Raw genomic sequence first — 21,937 nt, 5'->3', positions numbered from 1 at the left:
TTATCAAGCTTCTCTTTAGTCTCCTGAGGCGTTTTGCCTTTCATAAAGTAGTGTTTAATCAACACACGAAATTCTTTTTCGTCCATTTTTTGAAAATCACTCGACTTCCTCGATTCAAACGAATGCCAAACACAAAGAAATGGACCGATCTGGCTGAAACTTGGTGTGTGTTCTTCCAAGAGATGCTACTAACTAAACATTACCTCGATACGCACCAGTGGTGCTATCTCTCTGACTTTGCACGGACTTTTCAAACGACCCTCGTAAAATAAATTCACTATGCAATAAAAAACTAGATCTATTACACATAAAGTAAATTACAATCTATTTAATCCATTTTATGGCCTCTACTACTGTCACAATTAAACAAAATATTGTACGAGTACAACTAGAAATACTATTGTATACAGTAGACTACTGATTAAAAATATCTGTACTAAGAATCGAAATATGACTTTAAATTTAGTTAAATTTAAAGTAATATTAAACGCAATTAAAATATTAAATTCTTATTTTATAAACAATAAAAAACAAACAAGTTAAAATACATCTATAGGTTAATGGGGTGTTTTATTGTAGATTAAGTATATGGAACGTTTCAATCGATTTCTGTGGCCAAGTAAAGCCAGATTATCGGCAATTATTTGTAAATTGTTCGATTATTAGAACAACAAATATGAAATCAGGGTTTTTCTCGTCTGGTCTTTTAAGATGTGAAGTCTAATCAGAGATGGACTGCCGCTCATAAACTTTTCACATTTCTTATTCGGATGTGATTCTCCGCAGAAATTGATTTTTTTATCCTATGCAATTTATAAGATTTCCACGACTATTTTATATTCTACAAAATAAATCCAAGGAATTCTAGAGACTTGTTTGCAATAATATAAACGATAGTTTTAGGATAAAATGTACAGTTTCGCTGTAGTAATTAATTATTGATGTATTCTGTAGTAATGGATCTTTTACATTAAATTTCATTTGTAATTTTTGAACCAAACTATTTAGAATACTCGTTGGTGATTAATATTTTTCTCAAGACGATTCGTAACAAATAATCTTACGAATTCCCTATGATTAAATTTTACTCAATCCCAATTTTCATTCAAATAGATTTACCGACTTATAGCAAAAGTCCAGATATTTTATTCTGTAGATCACTTATAAAAAAGTTGTAGGAAATAAGTTATATTTTAAAGTCAATAATTTCAACTGTATATTAAATTTAAATTGTCCACTTACTTAGATTGATGATCACTAGAGTTTTAATATTTTTATGTTTTTTTTTTTAAATTTTCAAGTAAAATAAAAATAATGAAGGTAGGATTTAGATAATAAAAAATGGCTTCAGCAAAGTAGCATGATGGAAATAAATATAATGCCTAAAAAAATGAAAAGCGACGCTGCAATTAATGATGTAACATTCATCTCTGAAGCCTAAAAAACCACTGATTTAACGAGGGAAATCCATCCATCTCTCGCATTTACATATGAGAAATAAGTATACTTATAAAAGCTTAATATTTATACTACGTACTACTGAAAATGAATTTAATTTACGACGAAGTACTTGTGAAAAACTTGCTGAGATTATGATGGCAGTGCTAATCGTCTCTGTTTTTATTACCACGATTTCAATTTTCACTTTTCTTATTTTTCTAAAGCGACAAATTAGAAAAGCAAATATCTTTTAATTAATTTTTTTTTTTAAAGATAAAAACGGGATTTCTTTGTGCTTTCCGCTTGCCTGCTTTATTAACAATTTCTCTCTAAAGCTAAACCTATATTAACCGAAGATTAGATCAACCTTTCTGTGAAAGAAAATGATTAGATGAAGCAGGCTAAGTAGGAAAGGGAATTCAGCTTGTTGAAGAAGTTGCTTTCAATTTAATAAGTTTCTAAATCCAGTATGGTAAAGAAAAAGAATATTTCACTGCCTTTTTTAAATATAATTTCTGTAAATATCGAGGTGACCTTTTTACCTAACAGATTCCGGTCTAAAAATACTTTGTGAGGTATTTCTCCCGGAAGATGTGCCCTAATCGTTAGATCTAGATAACTGCTAGACAATTAAAGACATCTTTTTTTGCTGTGGGGAATTAACAATGCTGGAAAAAGCAAGATCCGATCACTATATCCTCGGAGTCCATCGAGAAACATTCAACCTTACACTCCTTCTGGTATAAAGGAGGGTTAAAAGAGTAATTCCAGAACATCTGGAGAAGATGTTTGGAGAGAATGAAGGCAGCAAAATGGCACTGGAGAGGAATATATTCCAGAGAATTATGTCCCACTATTTCCAACCCAGAGGTCGGCAACCTATTTTAAGTAGAGAGCCATTTCTTCTTAAATAATTTTAATAAATCTTAACCAAGAGCCGCAAGGATTTGTATTTATACTGTAGTATATTTATATTATATTGTACGCCCTGTTAATGGTTTTGTTCTTATTTAAAAGACGACACCCTCAGACGGCCAACGGCCATGAGTACGTCTTTAAATGTATTAATAATGTAATCATTCTATGTATACACTGTGCTAAATAAAAAAGATTAATATTATTATTATTAAGAGCCGCAAGGATGATGGTGTAAACAAACTCTGTAGATCATTTGTATTCAAAATTTATTATTTTATGATATTCAATAACATTTATATGTTTTATATATTTATTTTCACATATTGCAAAGTAAATAAACAAATAAATAAAAACTAAACCTGTGTTTGAATGAAAATGGCGGCAGTCCTATATATTACGAACTGTATTTTAATATAATTCTATTCAATTTCTAACCTATCACATTTAAAATTCTTTTTGAAAAAATATCTTTACTTTAATAAATGAAATTTTCATTTATTTCAATAAAATTGAAATGTAAAGTTTATTTTGGACAGGCTGAAGAGCCACAAAATTTGGATATAAGAGCCACGGATTGCCGACCCCTGCTCTAGCCTAATCCAAGGCATCATGCGACCTGCACTGAATGGATAGCCTGGAGGTGAACAGTGTGGAAAATGGAGCTTTCAATGTGCACGCTTTTTTTAAAGTTTGGGTGGTGCAAGGATTACTAGCATTTTTAGGGAGTGTTCTAATCCTAACTTTATCTTTATAAGGATTTCCCAGCGATTTTGGGTAGACACTAGATATAGGGGGTCTCAAAGTATCCGTTTTGTAGTTAAAAGATAATAAGGTAGGGAGGTCAGCCTACCGCAAGAAAGTAAAAACTTAATTTTTTTAAAAAGCAGCAGTCTTGGCGATCCTAGAATGTAGCTTCTGGAAATTACCTAGAGAATAACAGATAGCGAAGTAGGGATTTTCTCAGGCTGCTTTGATAGTACATTGAAAACCAGAGAATCCATCAAAGATGGTGAAGAAATATGAGGATGACTCGATGAATTATGACAGAAGAAAAACAATGAGAAATCCAGCGTAACCAAAAGGTTGATTGGCTAGCGAAGAAGGGTTTTTCTCAACCTTTCGTAGGTACAGAGACCAGCTATTGGGCTGCCAGAAACGAAGAGTGGGATGGAGCTAACATAATTCTTGTGCCCAATCGAAGAGATTTATACAGAAAGATTTCTACAGATTCTTTACGGAATTCTACTATTTCCTTTAAGATTAATAAATGGCTCACGGAGGATCTAAGGAATATAGTTGCGCTGAGCACCGGATATTCAGCAGAAGCTCGTCAATTGTTCAACAAGAAGTTAATTCAGTAGCCACCATCTCGTAAGAGGGCACATAGTCGGTGTGGCAGAAGTTTCGCGAGGAATGCCGCGATGCGTTCTGCAATGTAGATTGAATGTGTTTGGATTGCAGGTAGTACAGAGAGACAAGTTGTCTCTGACAGATTTGAGAAGCTACTATAACGAAATTGGTAGGTTTAGAAGCATCTAGTGCGAAGTGATGGTTTTCTTTCGGATAGGACAATGGCCAACTAGTGGCCTAGATCTATGCTTGAAGGCACCCCGTCACGAAGAATTAATAGAGTTTAATTTTTCGCAGATTAAAATAATTTTACATGAATTACTAATATTTTGAAAAATCTAAAGTGGCTCTTAATGATTTGGCCAATCAAATTATTCCTTTCAGAAATATTCTGAGCAAATGAATTTCCCAATATTTATATCTAATGAATAAACTTGCAAATGGTTGAAGAATTATACCAAAAATATTTCACTTTATGTTAATTATTTACGTAATATTTTTTTATTATTATTTGCAAAAACCAAAAATAGCTAAAAATTGAACAAAATTCTGGTTTATTTATTGCTGTTAATGACTTTTTTTTATAGCAACACAACCACTTCAATAAACCACTTCAATAAAAAGAAATGGTTTGGATTACTGGTAAGGACGCAAAGAAAAATAATGATTTACTGTTATCTTTCTCCTCTTCCTTAAGATTTAAGAAAAACATTAAAGTTAAAGATAATGGTTCAGAACCCTAATCTTAGCTCACAGTAAACAGCCTTATGAAATACCGTTATTCTTTTTAAAGTATAAAATATGAACCAAACAAAAATATACATCCACATTATTTATTCCTAAATTTATTATATATTTTGATTTATAAACCAAAAAAAAGGCATAAAAACTAATTGAGTTTAGGAATAAAGGCATTTATTTAAATGTCGAAAGATAAAAAGTTCTTTGTTCTTCAGATGCAGAAGATGTCACTTAAGATGCAAAGATTGTAAACTAGGTAAGAAAGTAAAATTATGGTAAGTCCAGAAGTAATTCAAATATTTGAGGGTTCGTGAACTTTTAAGAAATAAGTCACAAGTAACCACCAACACAGAGTGCTTTTGCAATAAATATGACCACTTTATTGTGTGTTGTACGTGAATACGTTTACGTAACGGGTTATATTTTTTATATAAAATATTTTTATTTATGTATTTAGGATGAAATCAAGGAAACAAATCGACGATCGAACACAATCTATGCCTATACAGTCCGTTGTCGATGTACGTAGAAGCGATTTCATCATCCACTTGCATAATTTCAACCGCCCCAGCTGCAGATATACTGACACCGTCGTTGATCCGCTCGGCCGTATTCATTCTTTTACGTTCCCCGGCACAGCTTGACTCGGCCATATGGTGTTTTATTATTACCATTCGATTGTTCTTGAGAAGCCTTTTCCAACCGTATCCGATCTCTGTATTTGGTTTTGGCTTTTCGACGCGTGTAGGGCGACATTATATATTTTTGATAATATTTTTTTATTCTAACACCTGATTATATTCACTGCTACTATTTTACACTAATGTTTTATATACAATCGATAGATTGTGACGAGAGCTGACGATTAAAACTTAAACGAACATCGTTGCTTCTCCAAGTCAAAAGTTATACTAATTGCAAATCTCTATACGCAGGAAAATGATCTCAAAATGGCGGCGCTTCCCCTTCAACCGCGCGTCACAATCCTCGCTTATCGTAATGAATTCTTTGATCCCTTAGATATCCAGTGGTCTAAATTAATTTTGGATGTAGATGATAGATTCGAAACTATAATGCCAAATTGTATCCCCCGATTTTGTTATAATTAGGCTTTTTGGATTGCCTCCATATGATAGCAAATTTAAAGACGTATTCACGTCAAAAAAAAAGTCAGATTGGCGAATCTGGGTGGCCATATGAAAAGTACATGCTTTGGTGTATCTGAAATGAACTCCTTTTTTCTTCCAAACGGTCTTCAAAATGTGTCTGGGAGTGGACAAAGAATTTTTTGATTTAATCATCATTTCGATTGAAGAGAGTCAACCACGATTATATTCAATTTTTTCCTATATTTTCAAAAAAAAGATACATTTGCTTCCATCGAGAGATGGTGTATTAATAATATATGAAGTAAAACTGAATGAAATGAACAAAGAATTAAGATTAATATAATTTTTCTCATTGATTTTTAAATGAAACTGAATAAACCTAACCTAACCTAACCTAATCTAACCTAACCTAACCCCTACGAGTACTAATAAGCTTTGAGCCTAAAACCAAACTTTTGGACAGGCGCTGAATTTTGTATTTTTACATTTTTATTTTAAAAAATTATATGGAAAGACAATACAAGTTTTGGCGAGTAAAAATACAGAGAGGAATTGCGAGACTCCATGGAATTAGTTGTACATTGGATTTAGATTGGATTTCCATGTTCTGAATAACAAATAAGAGAAGAACATGCTGGGCACATATTCCTGGAAACAGTGAATACTCACCGTACATGGCAAAAAGTAAAACTAGCTTATCTAAAAGTAAAACTATTTATCTAACATATCTATTTTCCTTAAGTAAGATTGTGGAGTAACGCTTTCCTTGTTGACTGAACCTACTTTAGATTAGGTTACTCAGTCGGTAACCACTATTTCCACTGTTTCTTCTAGATCCAGTAACTTTCATTACTAGTAGCCTACACTCGCAAACATGCATACAAAGTATGCAAACTAAAGTTGTACTTATCAAATTTTCCTATTAAAGTAAGTAGTAGTAAAGTAATCGCCTATTTTTTTAGGCGGGGCTTAACGTCCAACTACCAATTAGGTGTCGTGGACGGAGGCGACTAGCAAACATACTTTACTGTAAATTTCTTTTATTAACCTTTAATTAAAATCCAAGGCCTAAAGACCGGGAATCGAACCCAGTACCACAATACATATTAGCTTCGCTGGTCTCGCCTCTAACCGCTCGGCTACCGTGGCGCCTAAATTTTCCTATTAAAATGATGAACATTCATGTCTGACTGCAGTGAGTTTATTTTGGTCTGCGTCAAAGCGTTATTAATTAACTCAGAGAATAAAAACATTATCGCCTCAACAAAAAATTTTATGATAGTTGCATACTGCGTGCTGCAGCGAATGTATGTGTCGAAATTTTAGTGTTGCTTTCTACGTATTAGGAAAGTACAGTATACATTAATGAATCCTAACTTCTAAAACTGTCAAAAAGTACGCGTTGGGTTATGTTTATCATGATGGACATCTCTCTCTAGCATTCGGGACAGATGGCCATCAAACAGTAGGGATAGATGGCCAATTATTTTTACTTTTTTTCTGTTATAGTTTGGCTCAGTTTCCAATTCACTGCAGAAAAATGCCGAGTCAGCATAAAAGACAGAACACTATCCGCGGAAATTATACTGAAGAAAATTTGAGATCGTATTAACCCTACACCCAAACTGTCTGCAAGAAAACGAGCCAAGTCTGTTGCCACTTTATTAACTTCTCCCGAGCACATTGCTATTGTGAAAAACAGAGTTGCAAAGAAATCCAAACCAACCAGAAATACCATCCCCAAAGAGACAATTCTGAAAGAAAGGATTGTCCGAAAAAGAAAAAGCTCACCTTCCCCATGTTCCGATGAAGAGGACGAAACAGGAATCGAATTTGAAGAGGAAAGTGATGCCATTTTAGAAATCGATGAAACTGAATGTACAGGATATGGGGAAAGCTACAACAAGACCAGAAAAAAAAGATTGGTTGGAATGCACAATATGCCGGAAGTCGTTTCACGAAAATTGCTCTTCTTTTGCATACGCTTGCCAAAATTGTAGTAAAAGCGCATTTAAAAAGAAGAATAATAAGTAAATATTAAGTAACCATGCATTTTTGTCTGTTATTTTTACGTTTTACTAGTGCAATTTCATTTACAATATGTGGCCATCTCTCCCAAGTTACATTGGCCAACTCACCCAACCCAGTGGGGATAGATGGCCAATTGCTACTTTTTTGTTGTAAGAATAAAAAAATGTTTCCCTTAGCATTTTTTCCTTATCTTATGTTTGTGATAAAAAATAATAATAAAGTAAGCCTAGCCCTTACCAAACATTTGCAGGCACCCTCCAAGTAAAATGGTGGCCATCTCAACTGACTTTACCCTACTTAAAACATGCAGGCATTAATAATTTTTTCACTCATAAATTGTGAAACAAGAATTATTAACCCAGGGCACTCAGACAATCGCGTGAATCGATTGGAATTCGATAATAACTTGGTCAACACTAAAATGATTTTCAATCTTATAGAGACAACATTTATCTTCGTTCTATTCGCTTTTTGTTTTTGTTTTTACAAGCAAGCTCTATATAAGTTTATGAAACATTCGCTACCCATCAAGCACTACACGTAGTTTATAAGTTAAACCAACTTTTGACATTTACTTTTAGTTGGATAAGAATGTAAATCTATAGCGTTGCAAGCAGTAGTTATATATTCACTGTCAAAAACTACGGTCTCCAATAGGAAGTTACAGAGAAATACTATCTCCTTTACTGTTCTCCATTTTGTATACAATATTAGAAAAATTTCAAAAACAGCTAACTGCGTCAATGCCCATACTAATTGACACTCTACAGGGTGTTCATTTTAAGACGGCTCAAATGCATTTCATGCTTAAACGGTTGATCTGAGTAAAAAATGGTAGAGGAAAAATTTGTTGCCCGTCACCTCTAGTTTCAGAATATGAGACTTGATTTTAGATTCCTGCCTGCATACGCGGCTAACGCGTGACCTAAAGTGAGGGTTCGCAGTTGACCCCCATTTTCATATACACAGTTTTAAAGAGAACAAAAAGTTATGAAAGAAACCGGAAACCGCAATTCGATATCTTTAAAATTAAAGGTGCTAGGCCATTTCAAAATCTGGTATTTATTAATCATAATTCGATTTTTTAACTTGTTATCAAAAGAAAGAAGAGCACGCGATAGGTCATTTTTATGTATTTTTTCATCCCCTTTCTACTAAAAATATTGCCAAGGCAGTAAAGCTAGTATTTTTCTTAATATCGGGAAATAAGTAGTTTTCCGAGTGATTTTTCTAAGAAAAATCAAATGTTAAGGAGCTTTAGATGTTCTCAAGCATACACAAAATGGCTAAAAATTAATTTTACATTTGTTACAAATAAGATGGTTTAATAATTATTTGGCAATTTTGGGAGAGTTGCGTTTAATTACCAAAAAAATTGGAAACCTCCTGCCACATATTTAAGTGATCAATATCTTTCATGTAAAGGATCAAACTTATTCCTTAATTTATCTAATAATGCACTTTACTCAACTTGTAAAGCATGTACTGTGCCTTCAAAGGTGCCTCCTCAGAAATAGAGATAACCTCCTAGCTGACCTGGCTTGCGTGCCAGAGGAGGCACCTTTGAAGGTACAGTACATGCTTTACAAGTTGAGTAAAGTGCATTATTTGATTAATTGAAGAATAAGTTTGACGTCAACCGCGTATGTGGGGAGGAATCTAAAATCAAGTCACATATTCTGAAACTAGAGATGACGGGCAACCAATTTTTCCTCTACCATTTTTTGCTCAGATTAACCGTTTAAGCATAAAACGAACACCCTGTATATAGTATTTGATGATAAGCCACGAGATCTACAAAATTAACTATTAGTCTAACCAAATATTTAAAAGATTTGCACTTGATTTCAATTAATATCCATTTCTGTTTATTTTAATTACGCGGAATCTTTTGCAGAATATGTTATTTGGAAGGGCACTGGAGTAGAAGGATATGTTGGTACATCGAGTGGGCATCCCTGATTGTTAACTTCCAACTAATTTAAGTGAGTTTCTCTTCTGGGGTTGCTACACAGCACGGGTGATACCATGAGTGAAGGAGTTGTAGTTTATATCAAAGGTAGAGTGCCACGCCTTTGTTTTAGTAAAACAGAATGGTTATTCCATGACAACTATAAATAAATGGCAATTATGTTCAAAAAATATGTCCCCCCAAATTTTAGAAAATACATCATTCTGTAATGCATTTTAGTGCAGTAGACTGAATGAAATAAAGAAATTAATATGTCAAGGGTGGAACATTGCTATACAGTGTGAAGCAATAAGTATTGTTCATAGGCCTACTGTGTGTAGTACATCTAATGTGGAGTTCAATGACGTATTGGCCAACTTCATATTGTCCACTGTTCTTGAGTGATGTCACTTAATTTTTTTTTCCAAAAATCATTACTTTTTTCCAATAAAAATGTTATTACTCAGAAAGTTTTAGTTCGAATTCGATTCTGATGACACGGTTAGAAAGACAGATAAATTTTCTAAAAATTGATACCATTTCGAAGCATAAGTTATTCTCCAAACAGCCTCAATCTTCCTCCTGGAAACTGGAAAAATAAAAGTAATCGAAATTTTTAAGAAAACTCATTAGGCCCTTACGTGATCATTATCAGACCTAGGTGCTGGCACTTTTTATAAAAATATTTCCTAACATTTTCTTAAATATTCCAGAGAGATCAGAAGTAAATGTTTAAAGTGTAATTTGTAACCTTTGACTTCCTTATTTTAAGACAATCTACTTTAAAAATTGACTACTGGTCCATCTAAAAGAGTTTTCAATGAATTAAACAACTTGATAACTAACGCTGTTGAGTGCTCGTGGACACGTTTTCTTGTAAAACAAACGTAATTTCTCATACGAACATAAAAGGAAGGCATTCGGAGGTAGATTGAGGCTGTTTGGGGAATAACATATGCTTCAAAATGGTATCAATTTTTAGAAAATTTATCTGTCTTTCTAACCGTGTCATCAGAATCGAATTCGGACTAAAACTTTCTGAGTAATAACATTTTTATTTGGAAAAAGTAATGATTTTTAGAAAAAAAAAATTAAAGTGACGTCACTCAAGAACAGGGGAAAATATGAAGTTGGCCAATACGTCATTGAACTCCACTTTAGATGTACTACACACAGTAGGCCTATGGACAATACTTACTGGTTCACCCTGTATACTTGAAACTGAAATAGCAATTTGCTGGTGTAAACTGCTAAAGCGTTAAATTACTGCTAAAATCTTTTTGCCATCGAATTCGATAAGCAATTATTTCGAATGACTTGTTTAAAGAATTCTAATGATGAATTACTCTTGCGAGTGAATTGCATTGCTCTAAAACATTTTTAGTGCAATAATTTACTAGAAAGATTAGTTTTTAAGGCAGTATCGGAAGAGCATTGAGTGAATGCACTCCTCTAAAGAGTGATGTCAGTTATTTATAGTTTTAAAAACTTCATAATTTACTATAATAATGTCGAAATTTGCTTCATTTCAAAAAAGGTGAGACTGAATCCGAACTTAAAACCATAAAAGTAATTAAAATGGAATATATTGCTGAAATCAAATGAATATCTAAATATTACCAGCCTTACAGATTTCATTATTTACAAACATATTTAAGTCAAAATTTTCCATATTTTCTAATTTATGCACATAATTTTGTGATAAAGTTTCTGTTTTTCTATATTAAAAGTAACAGATTTCATAAACCAAAAAAAACTACATCTCTTGAAGCCATAAATGGGTTAATACTACAGAGGTCCATGGTTGGGAGGATGGTGTTGGTAGATAAAAGTAGACCAGCATATAACTAGCCACGTATCCCCATCAACTGCAAGGTTTACTGCACGCCGGCTTATATACCATATAAACCTTTAGCTTATATTAAAAACAACAACAAAAAACGGTATATACTTAAAATAATTGAGTTTTTTTTACCTTTTTTCTCGGTAAAAAGTTTTATAATAATTTTCTATTGTGGATATTAATGTTTTTCTCTTTTATACGAGAAGGGAATATTGATTTTCGCAATCTGGGAATTTTAATTTAGTTAATCTGTTCAATTTTCAGGATGGATATGTATGAAAACTTTTTGCAAATGATCTTGCTAAGCCGTTTGTTGGAAAAAATATTAGTTTGAAATACACTACGGTTCAACTGCAAATCTAGGACCGTGACTTGCTGCTAAAGATACTCACTATTAAAAGTCGAAAATTAACGTGTGGCTGTGTCATGGACACGGCCGTGTGTTGTACATGAATACGTTTACGTAACGGGTTATATTTTTAATATAAAATATTTTTATTTATGTATTTAGGATGAAATCAAGGAAACAAATCGACGATCGAACACAATCTATGCCTATACAGTCCGTTGTCGATTTAGAAGCGATTTCATCCATCCACTTGCATAATTTCAACCGCCCCAGCTCCAGATGTACTGACACGGTCGTTGATCCGTTCGGCCGCATTCATTCTTCTACGTTCTCGGCACAGCTTCACTCGGTCATATGGTGTTTTATTATTACCATTCGATTGTTCTTGAGAAGCCCTTTCCAACCGTATCCGATCTCTGTATTTGGTTTTGGCTTTTCGACGCGTATAGGCCGACATTATATATTTTTGATATTTTTTTATTCTAACACCTTATTATATTCACTGTCACTATTTTACACTAATGTTTTATATACAATCGATAGATTGTGACGACAGCTGGCGATTAAAACCTAAACGAACATCGTAGCTTCTCCGAGTCAAAAGTTATACTAATTGCAAATCTCGATACGCAGCAAAATGATCTCAAAATGGCAGCGCTTCCCCCTCCACCGCGCGCGATGCATCACAGTCCTTGCTTATCGTAATCAATTCTTTGATTCTTTAGCTATCCAGTGGTCTAATTTAATTTTGGATGTAGACGATAGATTCGAAACTATAATGCCAAATTGTATCCCCCGATTTTGTTATAATTAGGCTTTTTGGATTGCCACCATATGATAGCAAACTTTAAGACGTATTCACGTCAAAACATGTTTCTAGCGGTCAGTTTTCAGTGTTGTTCAAATTCAGAAAATTGATAAAGCATTTTATGTTTTTCAAAATATTCTGGAGTAGGCACTGTTTTTTCTTCCACCTAGCTATCTTAGTAGACCTGCCAATTGGGATAAGAACCTCCAGGTATCGAACGCTTTTACCATATATTCTATCGTAGACCATCAGAACGAGTCGACAAGCAGGATTTTGGGTATCTGGGTGGTACCATCTCTCTTATATCAACCATCATGTTGGAGCAAAGTTACGGTTGCGGGTTTCGCTATGGTAATTTCTTTTTTAAATTTTTATTTTAGTGTTATTTTTTAATGATTTAAGGCGCGTCAACATCTATGGTTATTGGCGCCTGGAGCTTTTGCCAGTGCACTGCCGGACTCCGGACAGTGTCCTCTCGTTACAGACAACACTGACCATCACCGGACAGTAAGCTGTAGGAAGAAAAAATCTAAGGGTCAGCAGCTGGATTAGAAACCCGGGACCTCCGCGTGGGAGTCCAGTACGCTAACCGCATAGCTAATAATATTAGTATTATTAATATTATTTCCATCAGTGCTCTCAATTCTGAACTAGAACAAAGAATCTGAGACCATGATTCTGAACCTTAATTCTCAACGGAGGGTTTTTCTCTTAGTAGTTATATCTCGTTAGATACAACAGTGAGGCTCTTTGCGATCGGGCGGTACACCTTATATTGGTCCTTCCATGAGAATATACCTATACAAACATCGCTTGACTTGGATTGCAACGATGTTCCCTAGGTTCATAGAAAATGACTTTCTTTGAACCCATGGATGCCTGCTCTATGTTGTCGCTAACCAATGGATAATGGATAACTTTTGGATGCTATCTATGAAATGCCTTAGTTCTCCAAACGATGTCTGAGTCAAGATGTTCCTCCATAGTATAGTTATTATTTAGTTACTCTGAATTTAATAATAATAATAATAGTATTTTTTTGTATTTTTGAGGGGATGAAATGCCCGTTACACACTGAGAACCGGACTCCCACTAAGCGGCCTAATACGCCTTCTCCCTCTCCACCGAGCTAGCCCGGATTCGCTTGTACAGCATTACATCAGGCTAGACTCCTGTTCCTTACCCACTAGGGGTTAGCCTCCTCCCCATCCGGATCTCTCCTTTTGAGGGTTCCCTTGTAAAAATCGCCACAGCATTCAGAGGGCATTATGCTTTGGAAGCGCTCTGGAACCCATTGGCCCACTCTTCCGTCCAAATCCCTTCTGGCACGAGCCCATCTTTCGCACTCAATAAATGTATGATGGGCGTCGTCTCTCATATTCCTACGCAGTGGGGGAAATTTCCCTCTGACCGCTTCCCCATCTTGCGGAGAAATTCCCGGAAGTAACCGTGTCCGCTATAACAATTTTTTTTTAAAGAGGAGGAAAATGTATTATGCATCAACGTGGGGAACCTCCACGGTATGTAGGACCCTCACCCTCTAAAAAACCCACCTCTCCTAGAGGCACAGAAACCCACCTTGGAACCACTTACGCATTACTTCAAGGTGGTGCCTCACAATAGCTCATACGAGCTCCCACCGGTCTTCAATCTCCTCTCCGGAACAATCGGAGCAGACGGAAATCCAGCTCCTGTTTCTTTCTTTTTAATATTACCTTGGCAAAGGTAACCACCCGGTCCCAGCAGTCTCTGTGAGAGAGCTTAATCCCTACTATGTTCTCGGGCATGATTCTCCCGATCTCTTCCTCCAAGCTCTCCCTCTCCGGCACCCATCTAACACACAAAAAGAATGTGTGTTGGGCGTTATCGAGGTCAGAGTCTCCGAAGACACATGACGGGTCTCTAACTTTCCCCATCTTATACAGGCACGAGGTGAAAACCCGTAACCTGTAAGAAACTGGGTGAGGTAGTAGTCGATCTCGCCATGCTTTCTTCCGGCCCACTCAGAAGGATTGCCAATGAGCCGTGCAGTCCAACTGCCTCGGGTGTCCGTCCGCCACCTCTCATGCCAGGACCGAATTGAGTGATCCCTGGCCACCACTTTCGCCTCCGATCTTCCGAGGACTTCCTTTAGATCGTAAACCATCTTACGTTCCCTGGGCCAACAAATCGATGGGGATCACTCCAGCCACCACCAGTGTCGTAGGCTCCGAGACCGTTCTATAAGAAGAGGCGATCCTGAACGCACCCCTTCTTTGTACCGAAGCCATCTGCTTTCGGCACTTTCCCTTTTTAAGAGCGTCAGCCCAAACTTCATACCCATTAAGAAGTATGGCGTTCGTTACCGACATCAGAAGTCGCCGTTTACTTGACGTCGGTCCCCTAACGTTTGACATAAGCCGATTCAGAGCTGATGTCACCTTCGCGGCTTTCTCCGAAGAGTGCCTGATCTGCTCCCAATAATAATAATAATAATAATAATAATATGACTAATCTGCGCGAACAGGCCAGAAAATAATAATAATATTAGTAATAATAACAATAATCTCAGAGGTTGACCTTACTCAATAACCTCATTTACCTCAGATGTTGACGCGCCATAATATAAACAGAATAATAATAATAATAATAATACAAGGGAAGGGATTAATTAATTGGTTAGCGTTCTGCACTTCCACCCGGAGATCTGTCATTCCAATCTAACTATCTCCCAACAGAGTTTCTCTTCCTAGCAGCTTCTTATAACTCCGGCGACGGAGATTGTGTTCTATAGCGAGAGAAAACGGTCCTGAGACCGGCAGTGCGCTGAAAAAAGCGCCTTTAATTTTAAAAAACTACATACCAATTTGCTAGCAAATTACAAGTACTTTAGTGATTGCTTCAAGTCTGAAATACTGAAATAGATCATTTGAACGTTTACTTCATGTAAATTCAGTGAATGAGTTTAAAGACAAATGCCATTATGATTTTAAAAATTAATATGTTAATAAAGAGGAAAAAATAAAATAAATAGTTCCAATTACAATTAGCCTACCCTACGAGTTGAAAAGCAGTAAAAAAAGAATTGTACAGATTTGTTTACATTTTTGTTGCCATCTGTTTTACAAAAGATGGTGAACTGTTCCATAATACCATTTGTTTAAGAAAAAAAGAAAAAGCAGACTACAGTAAAAGTGTACAAAGAAAAAAAGATGAAGACGATCCATTGTGCGGCGCTAGTCTTGGCAACCAGAGGCGGAGAAATGCAAACATAAAGTTCCCCTCCACAGCCTAATGATCAAAATGTAAACCCGAGCCCTATTTTCTGGCGGCACCATTTTTTTTTTTACATTTGTACGCGAGATTGTATTATTGATATACCGTCTCTTTTCATTCACTTTGTAATGAATACAAACATTAATTCCAAATTGAAGTACGAGTAATTGTTAAAAAAAAAAAAATACCAATTCTAATAATTATTATATATTATTGATTTTGGTGAATATCGAGGTGCGGTCTTGAATAAAAACAACTTTTTTGCTTTATACCAACGTTTCGGTAATCTTTACTACCTTCTTCAGGGTCTGTACAAAAGGAATATTACACTAATATAGATAAAATTGAACAAAAACAAAAAATCAAAAATACATAAATAAAATTATTTTTAAAACATAAAATTAAATAGATAAATATAATAAATATAATTTGGGATGACTTACATAATAAAAAAGTTTGTAAAGTTGACTGTATAGCTACGAGTATATCATCATAACTGTTAAGGATTTACGGAAAAGTGGGTTTATATAGAGGTAAGGGAGGGGTGAAAACAATAGGGCTGGAAAAACCTAAGGTATGCGGTGAGTAATTTGTTAAGTTAATGTTTGAAGAATGTTATTATAAAAATTTGAAAGATTGTTCGTGTCAGTCCTAAAGTTGATAGATTTTTGTTGTTTTTTAATGTGTATCATTTCTAATATGTTCCGTTTGTTTCTGTTGGTGTTAGTTGCAAGTATGGAAGTGTTGTCAAAGTCAAATTCGTGTTTAGGTCCTAAATTTTCTGTCCCCTGTATAACTAAAAAACTGCCTATGTCCAATTTGATTTGTGATATAGAATATGGCATAGGCCAAATAGAAGATATTTCTCAAGATAATTACAACACGAATTTGACTTTGACAACACTTCCATACTTGCAACCAACACTAACAAAAACAAACGGAACATATTAGAAATGATACACATTAAAAGACAACAAAAATCTATCAACTTTAGGACAGACACGAACAATCTTTCAAATTTTTACAATAACATTCTTCAAACAGTAACTTAACAAATTACTCACCGCATACCTTAGGTTTTTCCAGCCCTATTGTTTTCACCCCTCCCTTACCTCTATATAAACCCACTTTTCCGTAAATCCTTAACAGTTATGATGATATACTCGTAGCTATTCAGTCAACTTTACAAACTTTTTTATAATGTAAGTCATCCCAAATTATATTTATCTATTTAATTTTATGTTTTAAAAATAATTTTATTTATGTATTTTTGATTTTTTGTTTTTGTTCAATTTTATCTATATTAGTGTAATATTCCTTTTGTACAGACCCTGAAGAAGGTAGTAAAAATTACCGAAACGTTGGTATAAAGCAAAACAGTTGTTTTTATTTAAGACCGCACCTCGATATTCACCAAAATCATCTACAGCAACGGTCGAAAAAAACCCAAAAACCATCATTATATATTATTATTATTTATTTATTTGCACTGAAGAATAATCTTCATGGCAAAGGAGTTGGAACATTGGCAATAATAACGTACAATGCGTCATAAAATACAGATTACAAGAAGTAAATTTAGTAAAGACAATAGAGAAAAACTGAGTTAACAATCAGAAAAATTCATAATACTAGTTTTACAATATATAAACAGGAAATGATTTTTATTTATTTATTTTTTTAATTTAATGGCATTAAGAAAAAATAGAAATATGTCTTTGATTTGGCTTGAAGGATTAGTGGCTAACAGGTTTGTTAAATTATCAAGTGCAGAATCATCATGTGATTTTAAATACTTATTGATAAATTTTAATCTGTGGGTCCTCAACTCGGGGCATATAAATAAAAAGTGATACAAATCGTTTTGACCAAAGTTACAGAAGTCGCACAATTCATTTGGAAAAAACTGTAATCTCACATCACGAACTAAAATTCTAGGATGTTTTTTAGAGATCATGCGCAACTGCGCTAAAATCCTTATCTTTTCAATATTTCCCTCTATCTGAAGATAAGACATTTCATTAGAGCCAATAGGACTGACAAATCTATAGTGATCATTAAATCTGGAATTTATAACAAATTCAACGTCTTTGCTCAACAGGTGATTTTTAAATGCGATTAACATATCACTTTTACAGGCTGAAATCTCACTAATGTTCTGGTTAATTAACCGTTCATAACCAATAATAGTCAAATAGTGTTTAAGATGAGTGTGCCAGTTGGAAGGAGACTTTACATTATTATTGTCTAATTGAGCTAATCTAGAGTAACACATCTTTGGTAATCTATTATTATCCATTTTTAATAGTGCAATCCACCAGCTAAGCATTCTACTTAAGATTTTTAATTGAATATGAATTCGTCCTGTCTCTACTCTAACAAAGGCACTCGGTGTCTGAATGGGTAGAGTCTTAAAATTGATTTAAAAAAAAGAAACTTGGCCTTTCTCACATTGGTCATAATGAAGAGGGGCCCAGATTTCGGATAGATAGAGAAGTACACTCTCAGATATGGACTCATATAACACACATTTCGTTTCCCAGTATTCAGATTTGACATTTCTCAGTAAAGTAAGCACAGATGAGTTGGCGGCGGCAAATCTAGCCAGAAAATATTTAGGGGCAGAACTAAAGGTATTTGAAGAAGAAAATGGAACACCGAGATAAATGTGATTGTTAACGATATTGATAGTGGAGCCGTTATACACAATATTTTTATATTTGGGGAGACGACCACCTTTGTGAAAAGGAAGTAAGAATGTTTTGGAAGTATTTACGGTCAGGGAGTTCTCCGTGCAATAATCAGATAGAATATTAAGACTAAGTTGTGCACCGGATACTGAGGAAGATAACAAAACTGTATCATCCGCATACAAGATCATGTTCAGTTCCCTTTTAGAATCTATACTGATACCTTGAGCACCCCTGTTGGTGAAATAGTTCACTATACCGGAAGTAAACAAGGCAAATAAGAGGGGACTCAAGATTTCACCTTGAAGGACACCCTCGGAGATTGCAATTTCATTTGAGCAGATGGCACCTTGCGAGATGACCATTGTAGCGATGCTATAAAGGTTCATCAGTATTCTGAGGGTTTTGCCGCAGATACCCAAATTATACAACTTCCGCCACAATTTGGGATGAGAAACCGAATCAAAGGCTTTTTTGAAATCGATAAAAAGCGCAAAAACCTTACTTCTCTTTATCCTAAGCTGAATATTAATAGCGGAAGCCAGTGTGAAAACGGCGTCCCGGCAGCCTCGACCTTTACGGAATCCCATTTGCTCCTCGGGTAATAATTCTGACAATTCCACCCAATCGGTCAGCCTTTTATAAATGATAAAGGTGAAAATTTTCAAGATAGAGTTAAAAATAGCAATGCCTCTATAATTATCCGGATTATTAGTATCCCCTTTTTTATGAAGCAACACCAACTTTACTTTGTACCAGCTCTTAGGCAACTGTTCGTCATGCCAAATCTTATTAAATCCAATTCTAATAATTGATAAATATAGAATAACTAAGTTTTACTAACCATGATTTGAAGATGAGCCCAAAACATGAGCCAATTGTGGCGTATCTTCTTGCAGCCATACGTCAGCACCTTGCCGGTATAAATGGTACTGTGTAGCGATACACCTAAGTCTCAATCTCCCGTCATGGAACAGTCCTGGCACTGCTATTGTTTCCAGTTCCATTAGTGACGATTCTAATCCAGCTTTTTCACTTTTTACATACCAAGCTAGCCTGCTCAAATCGTTATTGTGTAACTGGAACATTAGAAAAAAAGAAAAATCATCTTTCTTTGTGTATTGTATCTTAAAATACTTAAACCAAAAATCTTTAAGGAAAAAATTTATACCAGAATACTTCTGAGCAGATAATTTTGGTTTTACGATTTAGAGACTGTTAACAAGCCCACCTCTTGCTGGTTCTCTGTTAACACTAAACCTACCGCGACCGGTCAATTGACTGTTTTTTAAATTTGATTTAAATTTTCTAATTACAGCGTCATCATACCGCCATTAAACTTCACGACTTTTCCTAAAATATGTATACAATTGTTTTTTTAATATTCACTTCTTTTCCTAATATTTGATTTTTGAGAAAAATTTGTAGTCCGTCTTAACTACCGCGACCGGTCATTTGACCGGCTGAATATTTTCATTTTATTACTTATTTTAATATTTTATTTTATTTATTTATTTTTGTAACAGAATTCTCTCGAAAACTCAATTTGATAATGCATTTATCGGATTATTGTTTGCATGTGGTGCATATGAGGCGAAAAATGTACGATTTTGCCCTTTTCACTGGAACAAAAATAGGGACGAGCATTCTTCTCAAACATTGTGAGCAGAAATGTATAGACGGAAATTTTCAAGGTTTACGAGTATTCGAGTGGATCAAAGAAATAATCGTTTACAAACCGATAAATTTGCTTTGATTTCTAAATTTTGGAACAAATTCGTTGAGAACAGTCAAAACTGTTCTAACCAAGAGCATATATCTCTTCCAAGGACATTTGTTCCCAACAAAGTCAAGATGCAGATTTACTCGGTACATGCCAAATAAACCGGATAAATTTGGTATCTAATCTTGGCTAGCGTTCGATGCAATAAAAGGCTTTCCATTTTTGGAAAAACGTGAAAGCAGAGAAACCTTCAGTTCCGCTTGAGGAGTTTGTCGCTCTGAAATTAGCAGAAATGTATGCAGCTCGTGGAAGAAATATAACCGTGGAAAATTTCGGAGATGGCCTCAACAAATAGTTTTCAATATCCTAGACTTAGCCCCTTGTATGGCTAAGGATGTTACTTCTCGGGGAGAAAAAACCAAGGCCTAAGAGTTTTATCCAGGAGTCGCTCTCCAGAATTAAGAGTCTGATTAAGCGGACGGGTATGGAGGATGAGCTCTAAAATCGGGGAGGCACAATAGATCCATAGGGGTCGCGGTGGCGTAGGCCTTGAAGCAGCCCTAATTTAATCTAATCTATATGCTTTAATTTTACACTATAAATAAATAAATAAATACCCCGAAGGTAAACAACTCTAAGTCTATTTTTTCAAAATTTATTTTTTTAATGTTTCTAATACAATATTTCTATTTTTATTACTCAACCATCACTCATGGTGCATCTATGTTACTTATTACCGACCAAAGATTTAAGCAAAATAACTCCCGTGGGCTTATAAGTAAGAGAAAACCGCGAAAAAACTCTTTCATTTGCTCTCTTGTAAAAAATTTAAAATTGGACATAGTATTGCGTACCTTCGGGATACTAGTATTATATAATAGTTTGGACGCAGTATAATTTCAAGGAAATATGGCCGCGTAGGGCAATAAAAAGTTTGAGAAATGCTAATATGGACTGTCAAGGAAATTTCAACTGTAGAACAAAATTAAATTAGCTTAATTCTCCTACATCTGTATGGAAAGAAACAAGAATCTATCTAAAATGTAGCATTACATTCTAAACAAAGTTCAATAATCTAAAAATAGCATGTAAATTATTTTGACTAGATTATTTTAGGATCAACCTAGGCCACCGCGAGTTTTTAAGAGTTTGAAGAGGCAATATTTGGTAAAGCTTGAAGGAACAAGTTTTCTTTCACCAACAAGCTGAAGTCTTAGTTACATAAGACTTTCAACACTGTCAGAAAGTTCTTAATACGTGCAGTTAACTATTCTTTTTGAGGTAGGTAAACGTTGATTCAGTCAACTGCAGTAGACTGTCAAATGTCGGCGGGCCTAGTTGGGGAAATATAATGTAGGTAAAAGTAAGCGAGTAATTAATAATGAATCTGTATTTAACTAGTGCTTTACCATCATTGCTAGAACATTTGTGTATACCAGCATTGTTGGCTGCTATTCTTCAGCATTCTGTTTGTAACTGGTTATTTTGAAAGCATTTTACAAACTCTTTAGGGTCAGAGACAAAGCGGCCGTCTAGTTATGGTCCAAGACAATATGGTCCACAAAAATGTCCGTCCAGACAGAGACCCACACTGTCTTGAATCTAATTGAAAGCCAGGTTAAGCCGTCTGGGTGTTCAGGGGAAAATTAGGATTTGTAGAATTGTTTATCCTTTACTTCCACAATCTCTGCAAGAAGGTATTTCAACTTTAAACTGTGGCCAGGCTTAC

At 34.8% G+C, this 21,937-nt stretch overlaps 1 protein-coding gene across 1 annotated transcript in view; it reads right to left on the bottom strand.

Annotated features, from left to right (window-relative positions):
• Positions 1 to 21,937, bottom strand: part of LOC141454735 (uncharacterized) — a 633,436-nt gene that overhangs the window by 98,056 nt on the left and 513,443 nt on the right. The window contains exon 5 of the mRNA XM_074129302.1: positions 19,330 to 19,564. Within this exon, the coding sequence (XP_073985403.1) occupies positions 19,330 to 19,564 (235 nt within the window). The remainder of the gene's footprint in view (positions 1 to 19,329; positions 19,565 to 21,937) is intronic.

This window comes from Rhodnius prolixus, unplaced genomic scaffold, assembly GCF_049639745.1.
Source record: "Rhodnius prolixus isolate KJV_2025 unplaced genomic scaffold, Rpr scaffold_9, whole genome shotgun sequence".
NCBI classification, from domain to species: domain Eukaryota; kingdom Metazoa; phylum Arthropoda; class Insecta; order Hemiptera; family Reduviidae; genus Rhodnius; species Rhodnius prolixus.
Note: the sequence above shows the minus strand (reverse complement) of the source record. Positions and strands in the feature narration are given on the sequence as shown.